The sequence below is a fragment of the Saccopteryx bilineata genome, chromosome 3 (assembly GCF_036850765.1).
Source record: "Saccopteryx bilineata isolate mSacBil1 chromosome 3, mSacBil1_pri_phased_curated, whole genome shotgun sequence".
Classification (NCBI taxonomy): domain Eukaryota; kingdom Metazoa; phylum Chordata; class Mammalia; order Chiroptera; family Emballonuridae; genus Saccopteryx; species Saccopteryx bilineata.
This window is the reverse complement of record NC_089492.1, coordinates 68938036-68953457: the sequence shown is the minus strand read 5'-3', so window position 1 is coordinate 68953457 and position 15422 is coordinate 68938036. Positions and strand designations below refer to the sequence as shown.

At 43.2% G+C, this 15422-nt stretch overlaps 1 protein-coding gene across 15 annotated transcripts in view; it reads left to right on the top strand.

Moving 5' to 3' along the window:
• EYA1 (EYA transcriptional coactivator and phosphatase 1) overlaps positions 1-15422 on the top strand; it is a 333576-nt gene that overhangs the window by 299699 nt on the left and 18455 nt on the right. For all 15 annotated transcript variants that reach the window (XM_066266297.1, XM_066266301.1, XM_066266303.1 and 12 more), the window contains 5 exons: positions 8496-8554; positions 8665-8825; positions 9818-9932; positions 10040-10161; positions 14483-14583. In XM_066266297.1, the coding sequence (XP_066122394.1) occupies positions 8496-8554; positions 8665-8825; positions 9818-9932; positions 10040-10161; positions 14483-14583 (558 nt within the window). The remainder of the gene's footprint in view (positions 1-8495; positions 8555-8664; positions 8826-9817; positions 9933-10039; positions 10162-14482; positions 14584-15422) is intronic.

Sequence of the window (15422 nt, the reverse complement as noted above, 5' to 3'; positions counted from 1 at the left end):
AGCAATCAATGAACAATTAAGGTGCACAATGAAGAGTTGATGCCTCTCATCTCTCTCCCTTCCTGTCTGACTGTCCCTCTCTCTGTCTCTGTCAAAAAAAAAAATTTCTCCATTGGCTTCAATAGTTGTGACATGTATTTCTATCAGAACAGGTTAAGTCCCAGTAAGCACTGGTGCCAATGCTAAGCTGATAATTTAGAGTGGGAATTTAACGTTAAATTTTCCAGGTACATTTTAATTCCTCAACTTGCATTTCCCCAAGTTATCAAAAGTAATGAAGCAAATTTTCAAATCTCCTTTTGTTCATCTCCTGTGACTTAGCCACGGGGCATCTGCACCCTCATCTTCTGCAAGGAGGCACTGTGGTGGAGAGTGAGGGCACTCCGAAGGTCACAAGATGTGCCCCAGACAGGCGGCAGGCCCTGCCAGCCCAACCCAGTGCCGCAGTGAGGGGCTGCAAAGCGCACCCCCACCTTTCCATGTGGCCCTGCACAGGCTTGCAGCCAGTCGGGATGATGGGCACCAGGGCACAGCAGCGAGCTCTTTATTACATCTGTTTGAAAGTGAGGGCCGTGACACACCTTTAGAAAGCACATGGTAATGATATTATTGCACAGTAAGTATAAATACACATTTATTTTTGACTGAACGGTCTCCGCTTTGCAGAAAGAAATCCGCAAGTAAAAACTTGGTTTCTGCAATGTACTAGCTCGTGGACAGAATTTCTTAACCACAAAGACTGACGAGCGGAGTCTAAACGTCCATGAATTTGAAGCAGAATTCTTCAACATCTTTCCCACCAAGTGGCTTGTTTCTTGATCACCCCCTCCCCCAAAATAGAATTTCTGAATCACAGAGAAACTCTAGGGAATGACCCATTTTACCTTATTTTTCCAAAGAAGTTATAAAAATATCTAGGGAGGCAGGAGTTATTTCCAAAATGCCGCTACGGAAATCACTCTCTTCAAATCTCTGTCACTCAAATCTTGGTCACCCTGCAATGCCATCTGAGCAGTTAGATTTTCTGTGAGAAAGAGGGGAGTGTGGGCAGATCCACAAGGGATATCTCCCCTTGCCCCCTTTTCCTTTTTAAAGCATTCCTGATCACTTGTCAAAGTTTTCAGTTTGTGTGAGTTTGTCTCTAATGTACTAGAAACATTCCTGTATTCTAATTAAATATTTCTTTGTTTAGAAATAAAAAGAAAACTTCTTTAGAGTAACTTGCAGATGTTTAAGGTATCAGGCACATATCTGTATTGTTCAGTGGGAAGGTCAGAGGAGGGGATATAATTGCTTGATGACAGACAGGAGGGGACAGAAAACCCAATCATTTCTTCCGCCCTGGCCAAGTCCAGATGGTCTCGACAGACGCACTGATGTGGAGACACAGTGAAGTACCTCGTGCTCTCTCGACTCTTTATTTCCATTTTTACTTTGTAAAGGAAGGCATTGAAACAATTAGTTGGCAGAATGGTGTTAACTTTCTCCTGGTAAATTTGGAAAATGGAGCAAATAGAGCCTTGGTCAGCAGAATTTGGGCTTGTAGAATTCAACTTATCCCAAAACGTGTTTGTAACATTTTCATATTGTTCGCTTTCATAACATGTTGACGACCTCAAAGTCTTCTTGGAGTCTCTGTTTATTCAAGGACTTCAAGTTTACTTGGAGTTTATGTTTCTAGTGTCGTGTTCAGGGGTACAGCACCTCGGCGTTCTGGCGATGACGTCGCTGTGCTTGGCACCGAGAGTGAGACCCATTGTGACTGACTTGATTCTTTTTATTAATTTTCCTAAACTAACTTGAATGGCAGGGTGTATTTTTACATAATTATGGCACAAGCAAACGTCTTGGGGGGAAAGTACAACCACTACGGTATCAAAGCAGAATAAATATTTGCAGAAAAATTTTGCCATAACTTAATATTTTGCATATGAGCCCTGTACAAAATCGGAGTTATTCCCGGGGCTTGGTCCAAAAGAACATGTCTGTGGCCCGGCCTTGGAAGGCCAGAGATGATGATGGATCAGAAAAAGGTCAGCTTGAGCTGCAGTGCCAAGAATAATGACAGACGGGACCAAAAAGGCAGAATAACAGTGCAGCCAGGGTTCTGAAAGCGAGGGGCCTTTGCCCGTGGCTGGGAGGTCGCACCCGTGCGGCTTTCTTCCTGCTCCCAACACCAGAGCTGGTGTTCAGCTGCCGCATGAGTAGGCCGTTTCTCCTCTCCATCCCTGCGGGCATTTTCTGACCCGGCCCCATGGGTGCTTAGATGTCTTGAGCCGAGAGCCAGTAGTAACTGGAGCTTGCTAATTGTATTTATTTTCTTCCTCTGTGAAGCACAGGCCAGGGAACATACAGGGTGGCCAGGCGAAGGTAAGCCCCAGCCCACTGGTTTGTGGTGTTTGTCTGGAAGATGGTTGGAGGCGTCTGTCGTGTAGATCGGAGGTTTGCACTAGTCCCTGGGAGCTCAACGCTGCGCCTCTCTGATCGTCACCATCTGCCGTGATGGTGACCAAAACCTGGTTCTTGGGCCTCAAACCCCCTCTCTGAGGAACATTTGTGTCAAAATCACACTAACACCTATGTTCTCACCACCTACAATTGCACTAGGCACCCTCCACGCCGGCAAAGACCACAGTAGCGCTCCCTCTGAAGTGCCAGTCATTTAAAGGCCTGGTGGTAAAGAGAAGGGTTCGGCCTTGTACTGGGGGACAGAGGGTCACATCCGTCAGAGCTCCAGGCTGGAGGGGGGGGCTGTGCTCACAAAGGCTGCTCACTGGCAGGAGAGGAGCAGACAGAGGGAAGGAGACACGAGAGAGCTGGAGATCCCTAAGCTCAGAACATCTGAAGCCACAGGGGACCTAGGTCATGGCCACCACACGGAATAGGCAGCTGTCTACGTGGAGTGAAATTGAGGGAGCCTGGGAAGAAACAGCGAATGGGGGTCCAAGACCCACTCTCTCAGCACACACCTTATGTTACTTACCTTTCCTGAGTCTTCACTTTTCATATCTATAAAATGGGTTATAACATTACATACTCTTGTCTTCATCACAAATGAGTAACATAAAAAATAGGAGTCTGCAGAAACTTCACAGCAGTGTAGAAAATAACCCCTGATTATCAAGAAATACCAGTGGTCCCCATCCCCCGGGCCACAGACCGGTAGCGGTCTGTGGGCCATTTGGTACCAGTCCGCAGAGAAAGAATAAATAACTTACATTATTTCTGTTTTATTTATATTTAAGTCTGAAGAATGTTTTATTTTTTTTAAATGACCAGATTCCCTCTGTTACATCTGTCTAAGACTCACTCTTGACGCTTGTCTCGGTCACGTGATACATTTATCTGTCCCACCCTAAAGGCCGGTCCGTGAAAATATTTTCTGACATTAAACCGGTCCGTGGCCCAAAAAAGGTTGGGGACCACTGAGGATACAGCGTGTCACATGGGACACTGGTAATCAAGTCCCAGAGGGCGGTGCATCCCCGCTGGTTCAGGACTTTGGAAAAGGGAGGGCCCAGCCTCAGGATGGAAGTGCTGAGTTGGCCACATGCTATAGCCTTTCTGACTTCAGGAACTCATTGTAAACTCTGCCTAGTGAGGACCATCCTGGAGCTGCCTGGCCCTGGCCCCGGCCCCGTGAGACCTGTTTGTTACGTGGCTGTGTATGACAGTGGGCTGAATGACAGCATTAGTATACATTCCTCCACTGTTGACTTCATACAGAGCCTTTATGCAAAAAATGTTGCTGATTTTGACATCCTTACCCTTAACAAAAATAACTTTTTCCCCATCTTCGATCCCTTTCCAGCCCCAGACTAGCTGTCGCAACTGTAATCTGGGGGCAAAGGGCACCATCTTCAAGAGCCCTCCCTCAGCTCTGAGGGCTCATGAGCTCCAGGATTCCTCTGCATGTCCATGTCTGGAATATTTCCTAGAGAGAGGGACAGCCCCCCAGTGAGGGCCACCCCCCACCAACCTCCCCCACTCCACCTCCCTATCCTACCTCCCCCACCCCACCTCCCCCACCCCACCACCCCACCCCACCTCCCCCACCCCACCTCCCCACCTCCCCCACCCCACCTCCCCCACCCCACCTCCCCACCCCACCTTACCTCCCCCACCCCACCTCCCCACCTCCCCCACCCCACCACCCCCACCCCACCTCCCCCATTCCACCCCACCCCCCCATTCCACCCCACTTCCTCTGTTCCACCTCACCTCCATAAAAGTATAGGTCCAGCATTGACAGTCAAAGCTATATTTAGGTGCTATCACCACAGCTTTGGTGATTATAAGTCATCTCTAGCTGTCCACCGCTTATCTCTTTATTCGATTGCTTTCATCACAAAAGCAACAAGGATAACCGTGAGCCTTGCTGTCCCTCCCTGGTCTAGCAAAATAGAATTTCAGTTTTTCAGACCTCTGCTGCCATCTTGGACTAACAGATTTCAGCCATTCAGGGGGATGATCTTTTGGGTTCCAGGGAGGGCCTGCGGCATTACCACAACTGTAATTTACCACCTGTGTTCTGTCCTGTCTGCTAAACTGTAAATGCCCTGAGGGCAGGGACTTGATGAAACTTCCAAAGCAGCTCCTTGCTGTTACCTGCCAGGCTGCTTAACTCTGCCCCCCCCCACACACATACTGTCCTCTCTTCTTTTTCCTCCTGCCCCAGCCTCCAGCACAAAGGCTTCCCTGCCTCAGGGCCTTTGTACTTTCTCTTTCCTTGGCCTGCAGGGCTCCTTGCCCAGACACTACACAGCACTATTTCCCTTGCCTGCTGTATTTTCCCCCATTAGCATGTAGCACTATATGACATGTAATTTTGCATATTTTCTTGTTTGGAGTGTCTGTCCCATTAGAATGTTAATTCCAAAATGGGAAGGACCTGTTAGATGGTGGTGTCCTTAGCATCTAGAACCACATCTAGAACACAGTAGCCCCTTAGTAAATAATAGAATACATTAATAAGTGACAACCTTTCTCAGCTAAAGGACACATTAGCCAGCCTGGATGGGTGGAGTGTGCAGGAGTCCAGGGAACTGCTACTTCTGGCGAGAGTGAGGCCCCACGCCGGACACCTAAACAAGTTAGGGGTTCCTTGGGCATTTCAAGCCTCAACAGGACAGATGAATGCAGACAGTGTGCTAACTGGCCCCCTGGGAAGGTGGGTGCATCCTAAGACTTGGGGTCAGCGATGACTTGAGATCATGAAATTTTGGGAAGTTTATTTCAAAAGTACATTTTCAACACATTCAGTCGTTTTGGAATCAAACGTTATTTTCCCATGGAATTCTATATGTTCTGCACTTTGTGGATTAAGCACCAAAGGAGAGTTTTAGGGATATATTTTGGCACCTAAAAACATGGGAAGCTTCCATTCTTCTGTGACTGCAGATTCCCGCGGGGGCTTTAAACTTCGTTGTTGTTTCAATAAGTCAAGCCCCCTCTGCTCTCCTCCCTCAGTTATCTGATTTTTGGATTTAAAAGAAATTTGGAACTAAAAAACAACCAAGTCCAGAAAGCAAAAATGAAAACCTAAAACGGGGCTGCAAGAAGACAGAAACCGAGATGCCTTCTGCAGAGTGGGAGGCCGGGAGCCTCCTCCCCGCTGGGGAGGCAGAGCTCCAGCTGTCAGGGTGCAGGGACCTGCGGTTTCTCATTTGAGGATGGATCCACCCGGCACAGTTCACATGAACTATTTCAGTGTCTTAACATTCTCCTTTTTTTTTTTTTTTTTTTTTTTGAGGGATTCAAGTTTTTAGTGGGTAAGCACCAAGATAGTGATATTACAGTTTCTCATTAAAAATTTCTAAAAACCACACACACAGAGCTTATTTCTCAAAACATGTAGACTTATATAGGTAATGAATCTTTGGTATACACGTTCTCATTTCAAAATTTGTGCAATATGGGCATCTTTCTGAGTGAAATGAGCAAGAATTTCAGACACACATGTAACATAGATGTTTTAATGTTTTTTTAAGTCCTTCGGTGCTAATTAGGCCCTTTAAAAATGCTCTTGTTTTTCACATCTATTGTCACTAAAAGCATCCTACAAAAATTCTCCTGTTAAGGAGGCGGCTTTATTACCTGTTGCCACCACATCACGCTGCGCTTTTAATCAAATCCCTGGGAAGTGAGTCTGGTATCTGCAGGTAAAAAGCTTAAAGCCATTGACACTTAATTAAGGGCTGACCAAGACACTGAACAATACTTCAAATGAGGCCTCAGCCTGGGGACAAAACGTCTCTAATCCAGCCAGCAGGAGAAAACAAACACAGGATGTGAGAGCACAATGGGAACAATAGAGTCATTAACAGTCGTTATTAGATAAGTGGCTTCTCCGTTAGAAATGGGGATTTGCGAGGGCAGTCGTTTAGGAAAAGCCTCTTAACACCCTGCTTTTCCAAAGAATTCTCCCGCCTCCACTCAACCTAGTAACTGGAGGTCAACTTGGGTTTCTTGAAATAAATTCTTTTTTAACATATCTTTCCCTCAACTTCCTCCTGCTCTGTTCTTTCTCCTGAGAGAAAAATCACGATGGCTTTTTGGTTTTGTTTGTTTGTTTTGGGGAGGCTTTTGGAGGTAACGTTTATTTTTTTGCCCTCTAACCGAGCACCCTAAAACGGTCATTTACCAACAACATTAAAATTGTGTATTTCTGGTTAGATAAATGGCAGAAATTTCTACTCCTTGATTTAGAAACCCTTCAAAGCCAGAATAAGTACATGTAGAAAAAAAAAAAAAAAACACAACTAGCATTCATCTTCCGAAAGACGATGAAATGCACTCTGAGAAATTCCCAAACATGTTTCCCAAGAATGACCTGTTCTTCCAATGTGAAATTCACAGTCCACATGTGAGGCCTCCTGGACTTGCTTTTCCTTTTTTCTTATCTGAGGTTATAGACCTCGGGAGAGCAGGGGAGGGTTACAAGGTCAAAGTCTTTTCCTCCCTAGAACTTGCTGCTTGCTGGGAGCGGGTTGCCTGGAAAATAGAGGCTTTAGAGAAGAGGTTGGGGTCAGGGTTTTAATTCTGTTAAGCCACAGCTGGTTTTAGTTTCTTTCCACTTCTATCTTATGCTCCCTTCCTCACAAACCCATGAAGAGCAAAGAATTTGTTCAGAAGGAACCAGCATCATAAAAATACACCTCTGTCACTGTGGTACTTGGCGAATGTTATCTTTGTTGGAAATTGAATGTTAAGCACTATGGGCACGGGCTAGGTTTTATAAAATGAATTGTATAGGAAATACAACTGCTTTAATCAGACAGCCCTTTTAAAAATATAGGTAAGACGCATGCCTGGAAATTTCTTTTAATAATATTTTTGAATAAAACTTTTAGGGGAAATAAGTATAATAAGGGCTTCAGGGGTGTTTGGAGCCTGACAGCAGAGGGAAGAATCAGGACTGAAATATGAAAACATGACAAGTGTGTGTTACTTGTTTCTGGACTGGAGACCTTGTCTGTTTGCAAAGTATTTTGCCTTTATTCAACAAATGTTTGTTGGATTCTCCTCTCTGCTGAGTTGTGTGAGATTGCTTCTTCCCACATCTGTGCATGCTAGGGGCTGAGCACCCGGTGGGAAGATACAGGGTGCTCATATGCAAACAGGTGTGTGAACATGAACTTGGTCCAGCATCACTTGAGCCCATGATTATGGCCTCCTCTTTTAAACAGTTGACACATGGTTTGGGATTTAAAAATTAGATCTGTACAAATAACATCATTCTATAATAAACTCATAAACCCAATGCACAAAGAGAATATGTAACATTAGTGAAACTAAAAAAAAGAAAGTAAAACAAAATAAATAAAATAATACTGCGTGGTTTGTTTTTATTTAGGATGAGAAGTCTCCTGTGCTTTTTTCCTCCTGCGCGCGCGTGCGCGCGCACGCACGCACACACACACACACACACACACACACAAAGAAAGAATAAAACATCTCTCAAATCAATGGCAAACCAGTAACAGATTTTTTAGTCTGGGCTCCTCAGCACACTGGCCTCAGGCTGTGTTGGTGTGTGGCTCGACAGCAATCAGAGGTCATAATTTCATTGGCAGTTAGCATCAGGTTTAATTTTTCTAGCATGTTACATTTACCAAAATGTCTGGTTTCAGTTATGTGTAGGCATTGACTGAATCGGCTTTGAGCAGCATGATGTCTTCAGGTACCTGAGGTTTATGGAACACATATGCTAATTGTTTTCAATCACTTTCCTTTCTAAAAACAAAAATCTGCTTTCTGAAGCTGAATAACAGTAGTCCTTAATGACTCGCTTCTTCCGTGGCACAGGGACCTGAAGTAGGTAAAAATGTCAATTTAACAAGACTGCCACCTACTGATTGGAATAGCTGGGAAACAATCCAATTAAAGTTGTGGGGGGGTTTCAAATAGCTGTCTGTTTTTTTTTTTGTTTTGTTTTTTTTTTAAAAATAAATGCTTTTTGAAAAATGACATGTAGCATTTTAATTGCATTTTAGGAATGTGACCAAGTTCATATAGATGATGTCTCTTCAGATGATAACGGTCAAGACCTCAGGTAAGCACGTAGAAATGTGAAGTGATGGACTCCATATTATAGTTGAATTGATCATCTAATTAAGATGAACTTTCTCTGGTTAACTTTGGGCTTTTCTTGCGTCTAAATAGCACCTATAACTTTGGAACAGATGGCTTTCCTGCTGCAGCCACCAGCGCTAATCTGTGCCTGGCCACGGGTGTGCGCGGCGGCGTGGACTGGATGAGAAAGCTGGCATTCCGCTACCGACGAGTAAAAGAGATCTACAACACCTACAAAAACAATGTTGGAGGCAAGTGACTGTCACCAGTGTCCTCCTGGGTTAGTTAAGATGGTCTAGATAAAATTCTCAAATTACCACACAATTTTGTGTTTTTGTTGTTGTTTTGATAACTTTTTTTTTAGAGCAGTTTTGTCTGACCAGTTATTGTGCCTCTGTGGTTTAGTAACAAGAATCTTAGACTAGAGCAGCTGCCCTGGCAAGTCTAGCCTCATCTAGTCCTGGCTCCATAATTTAACACTAGGCATGTGGCCTGAAGTAAGTTTCTTGACCTCTCTGACATTCAGTTGTCCTTCCAATGCAGGGGATTAACAGTCCTTGTCCAAATTGACTTGGGTTGAAGCTCCTTCTGCCAAGTAGATGCGTCTATTAGTTTGTATCTTTTCACTATGGTTCAGAATGGTTTTAGCATAAAGGGGAATATATTGGTTTAGTGAAGAAAATTTAGGTGTGGTGGTGGTTTCCATTACGGCCAAAACCCAGGTGCTTGGATGATGCCATCCGGAATCTCTTGCCCAGTTTTTCCTTTAGGAGTCAGTCTGGGTTCGTCCTTCCCAAAAGGTGGCAAAGGTGATCTCTGGTACATCCAGGTTTATGTTCAACCAGTTCAGTGCCTCCATTGGGTGGAAAAATATATTTCCCAATGGATTCAGCAAAAGTTCCAAGACTGACTTTCACTGGCCAAGCCACGGTCATGCTCCTACTCTGGGAATCAGATGGCAGGGCTCTGTCCAAACCACCTGGGCTGAGGAATGGGGGCAAGTAGACTCCCCAAAAAGAAGGGATGGTTTCTATAACCAGAAAAAGAGATACTAAGAAAGCAGACTCCACAGATATTTCCTACAGTACCAAACACTTGTCAAATGGATGCTAATATGTGAAAAATCACTGGGCATCCCATAAAGCTTGAGGATGGTAGTAGTAGCAGCATTAAATGTTCATTATTTATACAGTTTAATAGACATGTTGGTAAATAAGTAGTTCATGTGCTTCCAAACCCACAGGTCTGCTTGGTCCAGCCAAGAGGGAAGCCTGGCTGCAGCTGAGGGCCGAGATCGAGGCCCTGACGGACTCCTGGCTGACGCTGGCCCTGAAGGCACTCACACTCATTCACTCGCGGTAAGCTCACCCCACGGCACTTTGCTGCTTTGCTGGGAGTTGAGCTGTGCTCATGCTTGTTCATTTGGGAGATTTTTCAAGTCTTTTATTTTTTCTTGTTCTCATAGGACAAACTGTGTGAATATTTTAGTAACAACGACTCAGCTTATCCCAGCATTGGCGAAAGTCCTGCTATACGGATTAGGAATTGTATTTCCAATAGAAAATATTTACAGTGCAACTAAAATAGGTGAGCTGCTTTTGTTTCATTTTACAATGGTCTCATCTCCTTCAGGCTGGTAATAAAACGAAAGGCATGAAAGGAGACATTTTTCCAGAATGCCAGATGCCAAACAACTAGAAGAATAATTTAACCAATTGTGTTGTCAAAATTGGTTTGAGACATGAAGAGAAATACAAATCATAACCCATGTCGTTTTTTACTCAGAAAAACTTCACTTTCCTGGCAAACATTCAGACGTCCACATTTTAGCTACAGTCGACTTACCGTAGGTTCTGGGTTATCTTATTTTTCTTTGGACAGTGTCAACAAAAATATCTTATAAGCTAAAACAAATGGTAGTATAGATACATGCAGGATATACAACAATTTTATTTAAATTATTGCTGGAACTATTTTTTGCCTCATTTAATTCAACATGTGTAAACCATTGCATTTACATTTTTATCATAGGGATACAAAATAAAATCAAGTTCTTGTAAAAAGGAAGCATCGTTGGAGAAAAAAGACTAATTGAAACTTAGACTACAAACCAAGACAGAATAAAAGTGTATCCTGATTTATCAATGTCACCCCATTAAAATTAATTAAAAAATAATGTAAAGAACATTAAATAAATAAATAAATAAAATTTTAAAAAGTGAGATAGAAAGAAGACGTGGCTCTTGTACTTAGAAAATCACCAGCAGGGAAAGCAGACAGCTAAATAACTATAATGTGATCAAGAAATATTTAATGGCCATTTTTCAAGTATTTGGTAAAGGCCCAGAACCGTACTAAACATTTTACATATTAAAATCAGTCTTCCCAACTTTCACATTTTACAAATGAGGAAACTAAACCTTAGAGACTTAAGTAAATTGTTCAAGTTAATAGCTAGTAAAGATGAGGGGCAAACTAGCTCTCTGACTCCAAGGTGCAGACATCTTTCCACCCTAGGAGCTGCCTACCACTAAGTGCTTGACTGTACCTCACTGAGGAAACATTCGCTTCCCACCCAGGAGGAGGCAGAGGGCAAGTGTCAATGAAGGCTAAAGGGAAGAAGTGATATCTGAGCTGGGTATAGAAGGGTAAACATGAGTTTACTAGGCAGATGGGCCTGTGAGAGCAAAGGGACAAAGGAATTAAAGCTTGTTCCCTTCTGAGGGACTTGTGAGTGGTCCTGGGTAACTAGTGTGCAGCATTCATGGAGAGCTGACCTGGAAAGGTAGACTTGGGTCTATTCATAAGTGGCCTTGTGTGTCACCCTAATGAGATGAATGTTGTTTTAGTAAGTCGTGGAGAAGGGGGAGAAGTATCCTGGTAGGTAAAAAAAAAAGTTGTTTTTGGTTGTTCAGCTCTAAAGAAAAAGGGGCAAAAATCGTATCCCTGTATGTCTAACTCTCCATCTGACTATACTTTTATATTTCTCCTTCAAATCATTTACTAAATTATGGCTAAAAATTTTCTTATATAGTTATTTGTTCATAGTCTGACTTCCTCACCAGATTGTTGAATCTGTCTTGCCTCATCATTGTAGTTCTAGTGCCCAGCCTATAGTAGGTGCTCAGTAAGTGTTTGTTAAATAAAATGTATAAATAAATGGTTGTTTATTCTGAAGAAGGCTGACAGAGGTTTCTTTTAGGCAACTGATTCAGAAATGACACTATTGACTAAGGTGGGGAAGTCAGGTTTGATTGGAAACAGAAGGGTTTGATCTCATCCATGTCGAGTCTGAAGAGCCTTTGTGATGTGCAGATAGCTCTGTGAAGTTAGAAATAATTGGAGTTGGAGGATGACCGATGCCTACTGAAAAGGGCCAAGAACAGAATGCTGGAAAATTCTTATAAAAAAGAAAAGAATACACCAAATAGAATAGAATTCCTAGTAGCCCAGGAAAACTGACTTTTTATATGTTCTCATGTTCCATAAGAATAGCCATCAGTTTACATTAGGTCAGGTGTTGATCCTCTCTATGTCAATATATCAATAAGGAGGAGTCATCTTGTGTTTTGTAAACGGGTCCAAGGTAAAGGCTTTTCAGCACATGAAAGTCAAAACAAATTCCCAAGAAGCACATAGGGCAGGAGGGGTATTGCCTTACTTCCCAGAAAGAAAGAACAAGTAGTGTATTACATGTCAGGTATGATGAACTTTAATGTCAAATAATTTGAAAATGTTATTATAGGAAATCATAATAACCAAGTATTTTTAAATGGGCATTTTGTTTATAATATTGGACTTTATTTTTTTCAGTACAGAATAAAAATTAGAATTAAAAAATATGGGGTAGTAGAATTATCTCTAAACCTAAGTGGTAGGGTCACTTTTCTATATATATATATATTTTTTTTCTATTTTTTATTTTTCTGAAGTGAGAAGCGAGGAGGCAGAGAGACAGACTCCCGCATGCAACCAACCGGGATCCACCCAGCAAGCCCACTAGGGGGCAGTGCTATGCCCATCTGAGGTGTTGCTCTGTTGCAACTGGAGCCATTCTAGCACCTGAGGTGCAGGCCATGGAGCCATCCTCAGTGCCCGGGCCAACTTTGTTTCAGTGGAGCTTTGGCTGTGGGAGGCGGGGGGAGAGAGAGAGTAAAGAGAGGGGGAGGGGTGGAGAAGGAGATGGGTACTTCTCCTGTGTGCCCTGGCCAAGAATTGAACCCAGGACTTTCACACACCAGGCTGACGCTCTACCACTGAGCCAACTGCTTAGGGCTATGATGTTTTTAATACGAAAAGTAGAGATTGAAACTCCTATAGTTCTAATTTTGCCCTAAAATGAGATATAATATGGGGATTGATGCAGAAAACCTAGTTCCCTTTTAGGCCAACAGGCAAAGTCCTTAGAGGAGAAGACTGATGCCTCATGTGTCAGAGCTGTGATATTCTTTCAGACAGAATGCATTGATCAAAATGAAAACTTGAGACCAGATTTCAAATTAACTGCTAATGGTCAGCTTCAGTTTTGTAAATATTTAAAATGCAAAATGTCTACATGACCCAAAATTCACAATGAAGCCTACAGAAAATAGCATGTAGCTGAACATTTTTTTGTTCACTACAGCTTTACCTTCAAAAAAGCATTGTATTTACCTCTTCATTTTCCAAGAAAAGCACATTTTACAAAAGACCCATCAACATTTCCCTCTAAGGAGGAAAAGATAGTGTCATGGCATCCAATTTGTGAGCTGAATATTTTTGCAGTGAAAACCGTAGTTAGTATTTGTTTCTGAAAAAGCGATTTCACATTTCACAGCTTAGTGAGCAACTACAGAAGCATTGAAATGACGTCCTTTGAATAAGGCTGGCCCTATTTTGTTCTGTCAGATGCAAACTAGAGATGTTAGTGCAAAATACAAATATAAAGCAGACATTTGTTTAAGCAAACAAGCAATTTGTTCACCTGTATATCTGATCCTTATTTGAAGAGACGCAGGCCCCACTCAGCCATTCCCATTTGAAAACTATAAACCGTCCCATTGTCCATTAAAATGACCCCATTGGCAGCCCAGGACTTAGAGCACCAGCTTCTTCTCTGAGAAGCAACAATGGCTGCATTAAGAGCAGGGCCTGCTGACAGCAGGGCCACCACGGGAGCCCAGACCAAGTCTTGACATGGGAAAGATAATAGGTAGATAAAGGTATTCTGTTACCTGCTTCTCCTCTAGGAAAAGGCTTTATGGAACATTGGATGTCTGAACAAGGCAAGCATGATATCTGGGAAGTGCCCCAAATCACCTGACATTTATTTCAGAAACAGATTTACGAGAATATTTTAGGCAAACATGTTAGGTTTTAGAGGTCTTTCATTCAAACAGAATCTCAACCTGAACTTGATGGGGTGAGCTCATTCCAGTGTTTGATTTCTTTTTTTTTTTCTTTTTTTATTCATTCTTCTCAATAGCCTTTGGATCAGACATGATTTTCAGAGTTTGATAGATCATGAGACATTTTTAAAAATCAAGTTTGCAGCCAGAATCACAAGCCTTTGTTTAGTGTCAGCTTGCAGGGGGAAAAGTATTACTACTGCAAAACAATGACTTTCCCCTCAGATGCTGTATGTGATTGACTAGATCCTGCTTTGCCATAAATGAGTCCTTGGAAAAGAGTACTAAGCTGGTCAGTTTCAAGAGATGGGACACCACATGGGTAATGAACTTACAGTTTTTAGTTTACTGCACTGTCCCACGTGCTACCCAAATGGCGCGTACAGGCTCTCCTCTGGTTTGCATGTGTAGGTGAGAGTTTAATCAGAAGCTCAAAGGAAGCATTTTTTAAAAAAGTTCAAGCACTCTGACACTGAGTTACCCCAACTTTACATGTGGTATGCTTTATTCTTGTTCATTAGGAAAGGAAAGCTGTTTTGAGAGGATAATTCAAAGATTTGGAAGAAAAGTGGTGTATGTTGTCATAGGCGATGGGGTGGAGGAGGAACAAGGAGCAAAAAAGGTGAGTGCTCCCAGATGGCACATCTTCCGCCATTTAATTTTTCCTAGTCCTCAACATGCTTATCACTGGGTCATTCACACAAGTAAGTTCTTTCTCGGGAACTGCTTCTGAGTGTGTTCAGAACCATAAAGCACTGAAAAGGGGTACTGAAGAATTAAATACGAAAGTGTTCTTTTTCTTTTTTGAAGAGGGACATACACAAGATTGAGGGTCATGGATGGCAGGTCTTAGCAGGTGGACTCTGGTCTGCTGTTTGGGAGCAGGAAAGAGGCCAGCAGCGGTGGCCAGCATCAGGAACACAGCAAACGCGTGCACTGTGCTCAGGCCAGTGCGCCCCCTCTCTGCACCCACGGCAGGCATGGCAAGGTGATTAAAACCTGGTGGCAACCTGAGAACCGCCCAAACATCCCTGCAGAAAGGCTCTGCCAGGTGGCCAGCGCTGGCTTGCCCTAGAGTAGAGGCCTTCTTATCATGAAGTCGCCACCTTGCCTCTCTTGAGACATGGGGGAAGGGAGCGTCATTCCCAGGCTGCCCATCATACTTTTGATCCTTCTGCATCTCTTCAAGTGTAATTCTGTCGTTTCCCTTAACAAAAGCTTTTGCATTGGTGTACTTTGTGGAGGAGGGGAGTGGCCTGGCCCTCAGTAACAACCTGCCTTTCCGGTCTTGCTCATGGCTGCTCCTGACCTTGATGTCACATTGGTTTGCTTGCCTGCCTTTGGCCACATCCAGCTCTTGCTCCCTGCTCTTGTTGCCTCTGCTTGGAATGTTCTTTACTCCAATGCCTTACTTTCATTATCTTATTTTTCAAGATCCAGTTGATGTAGCACCATTTCTGT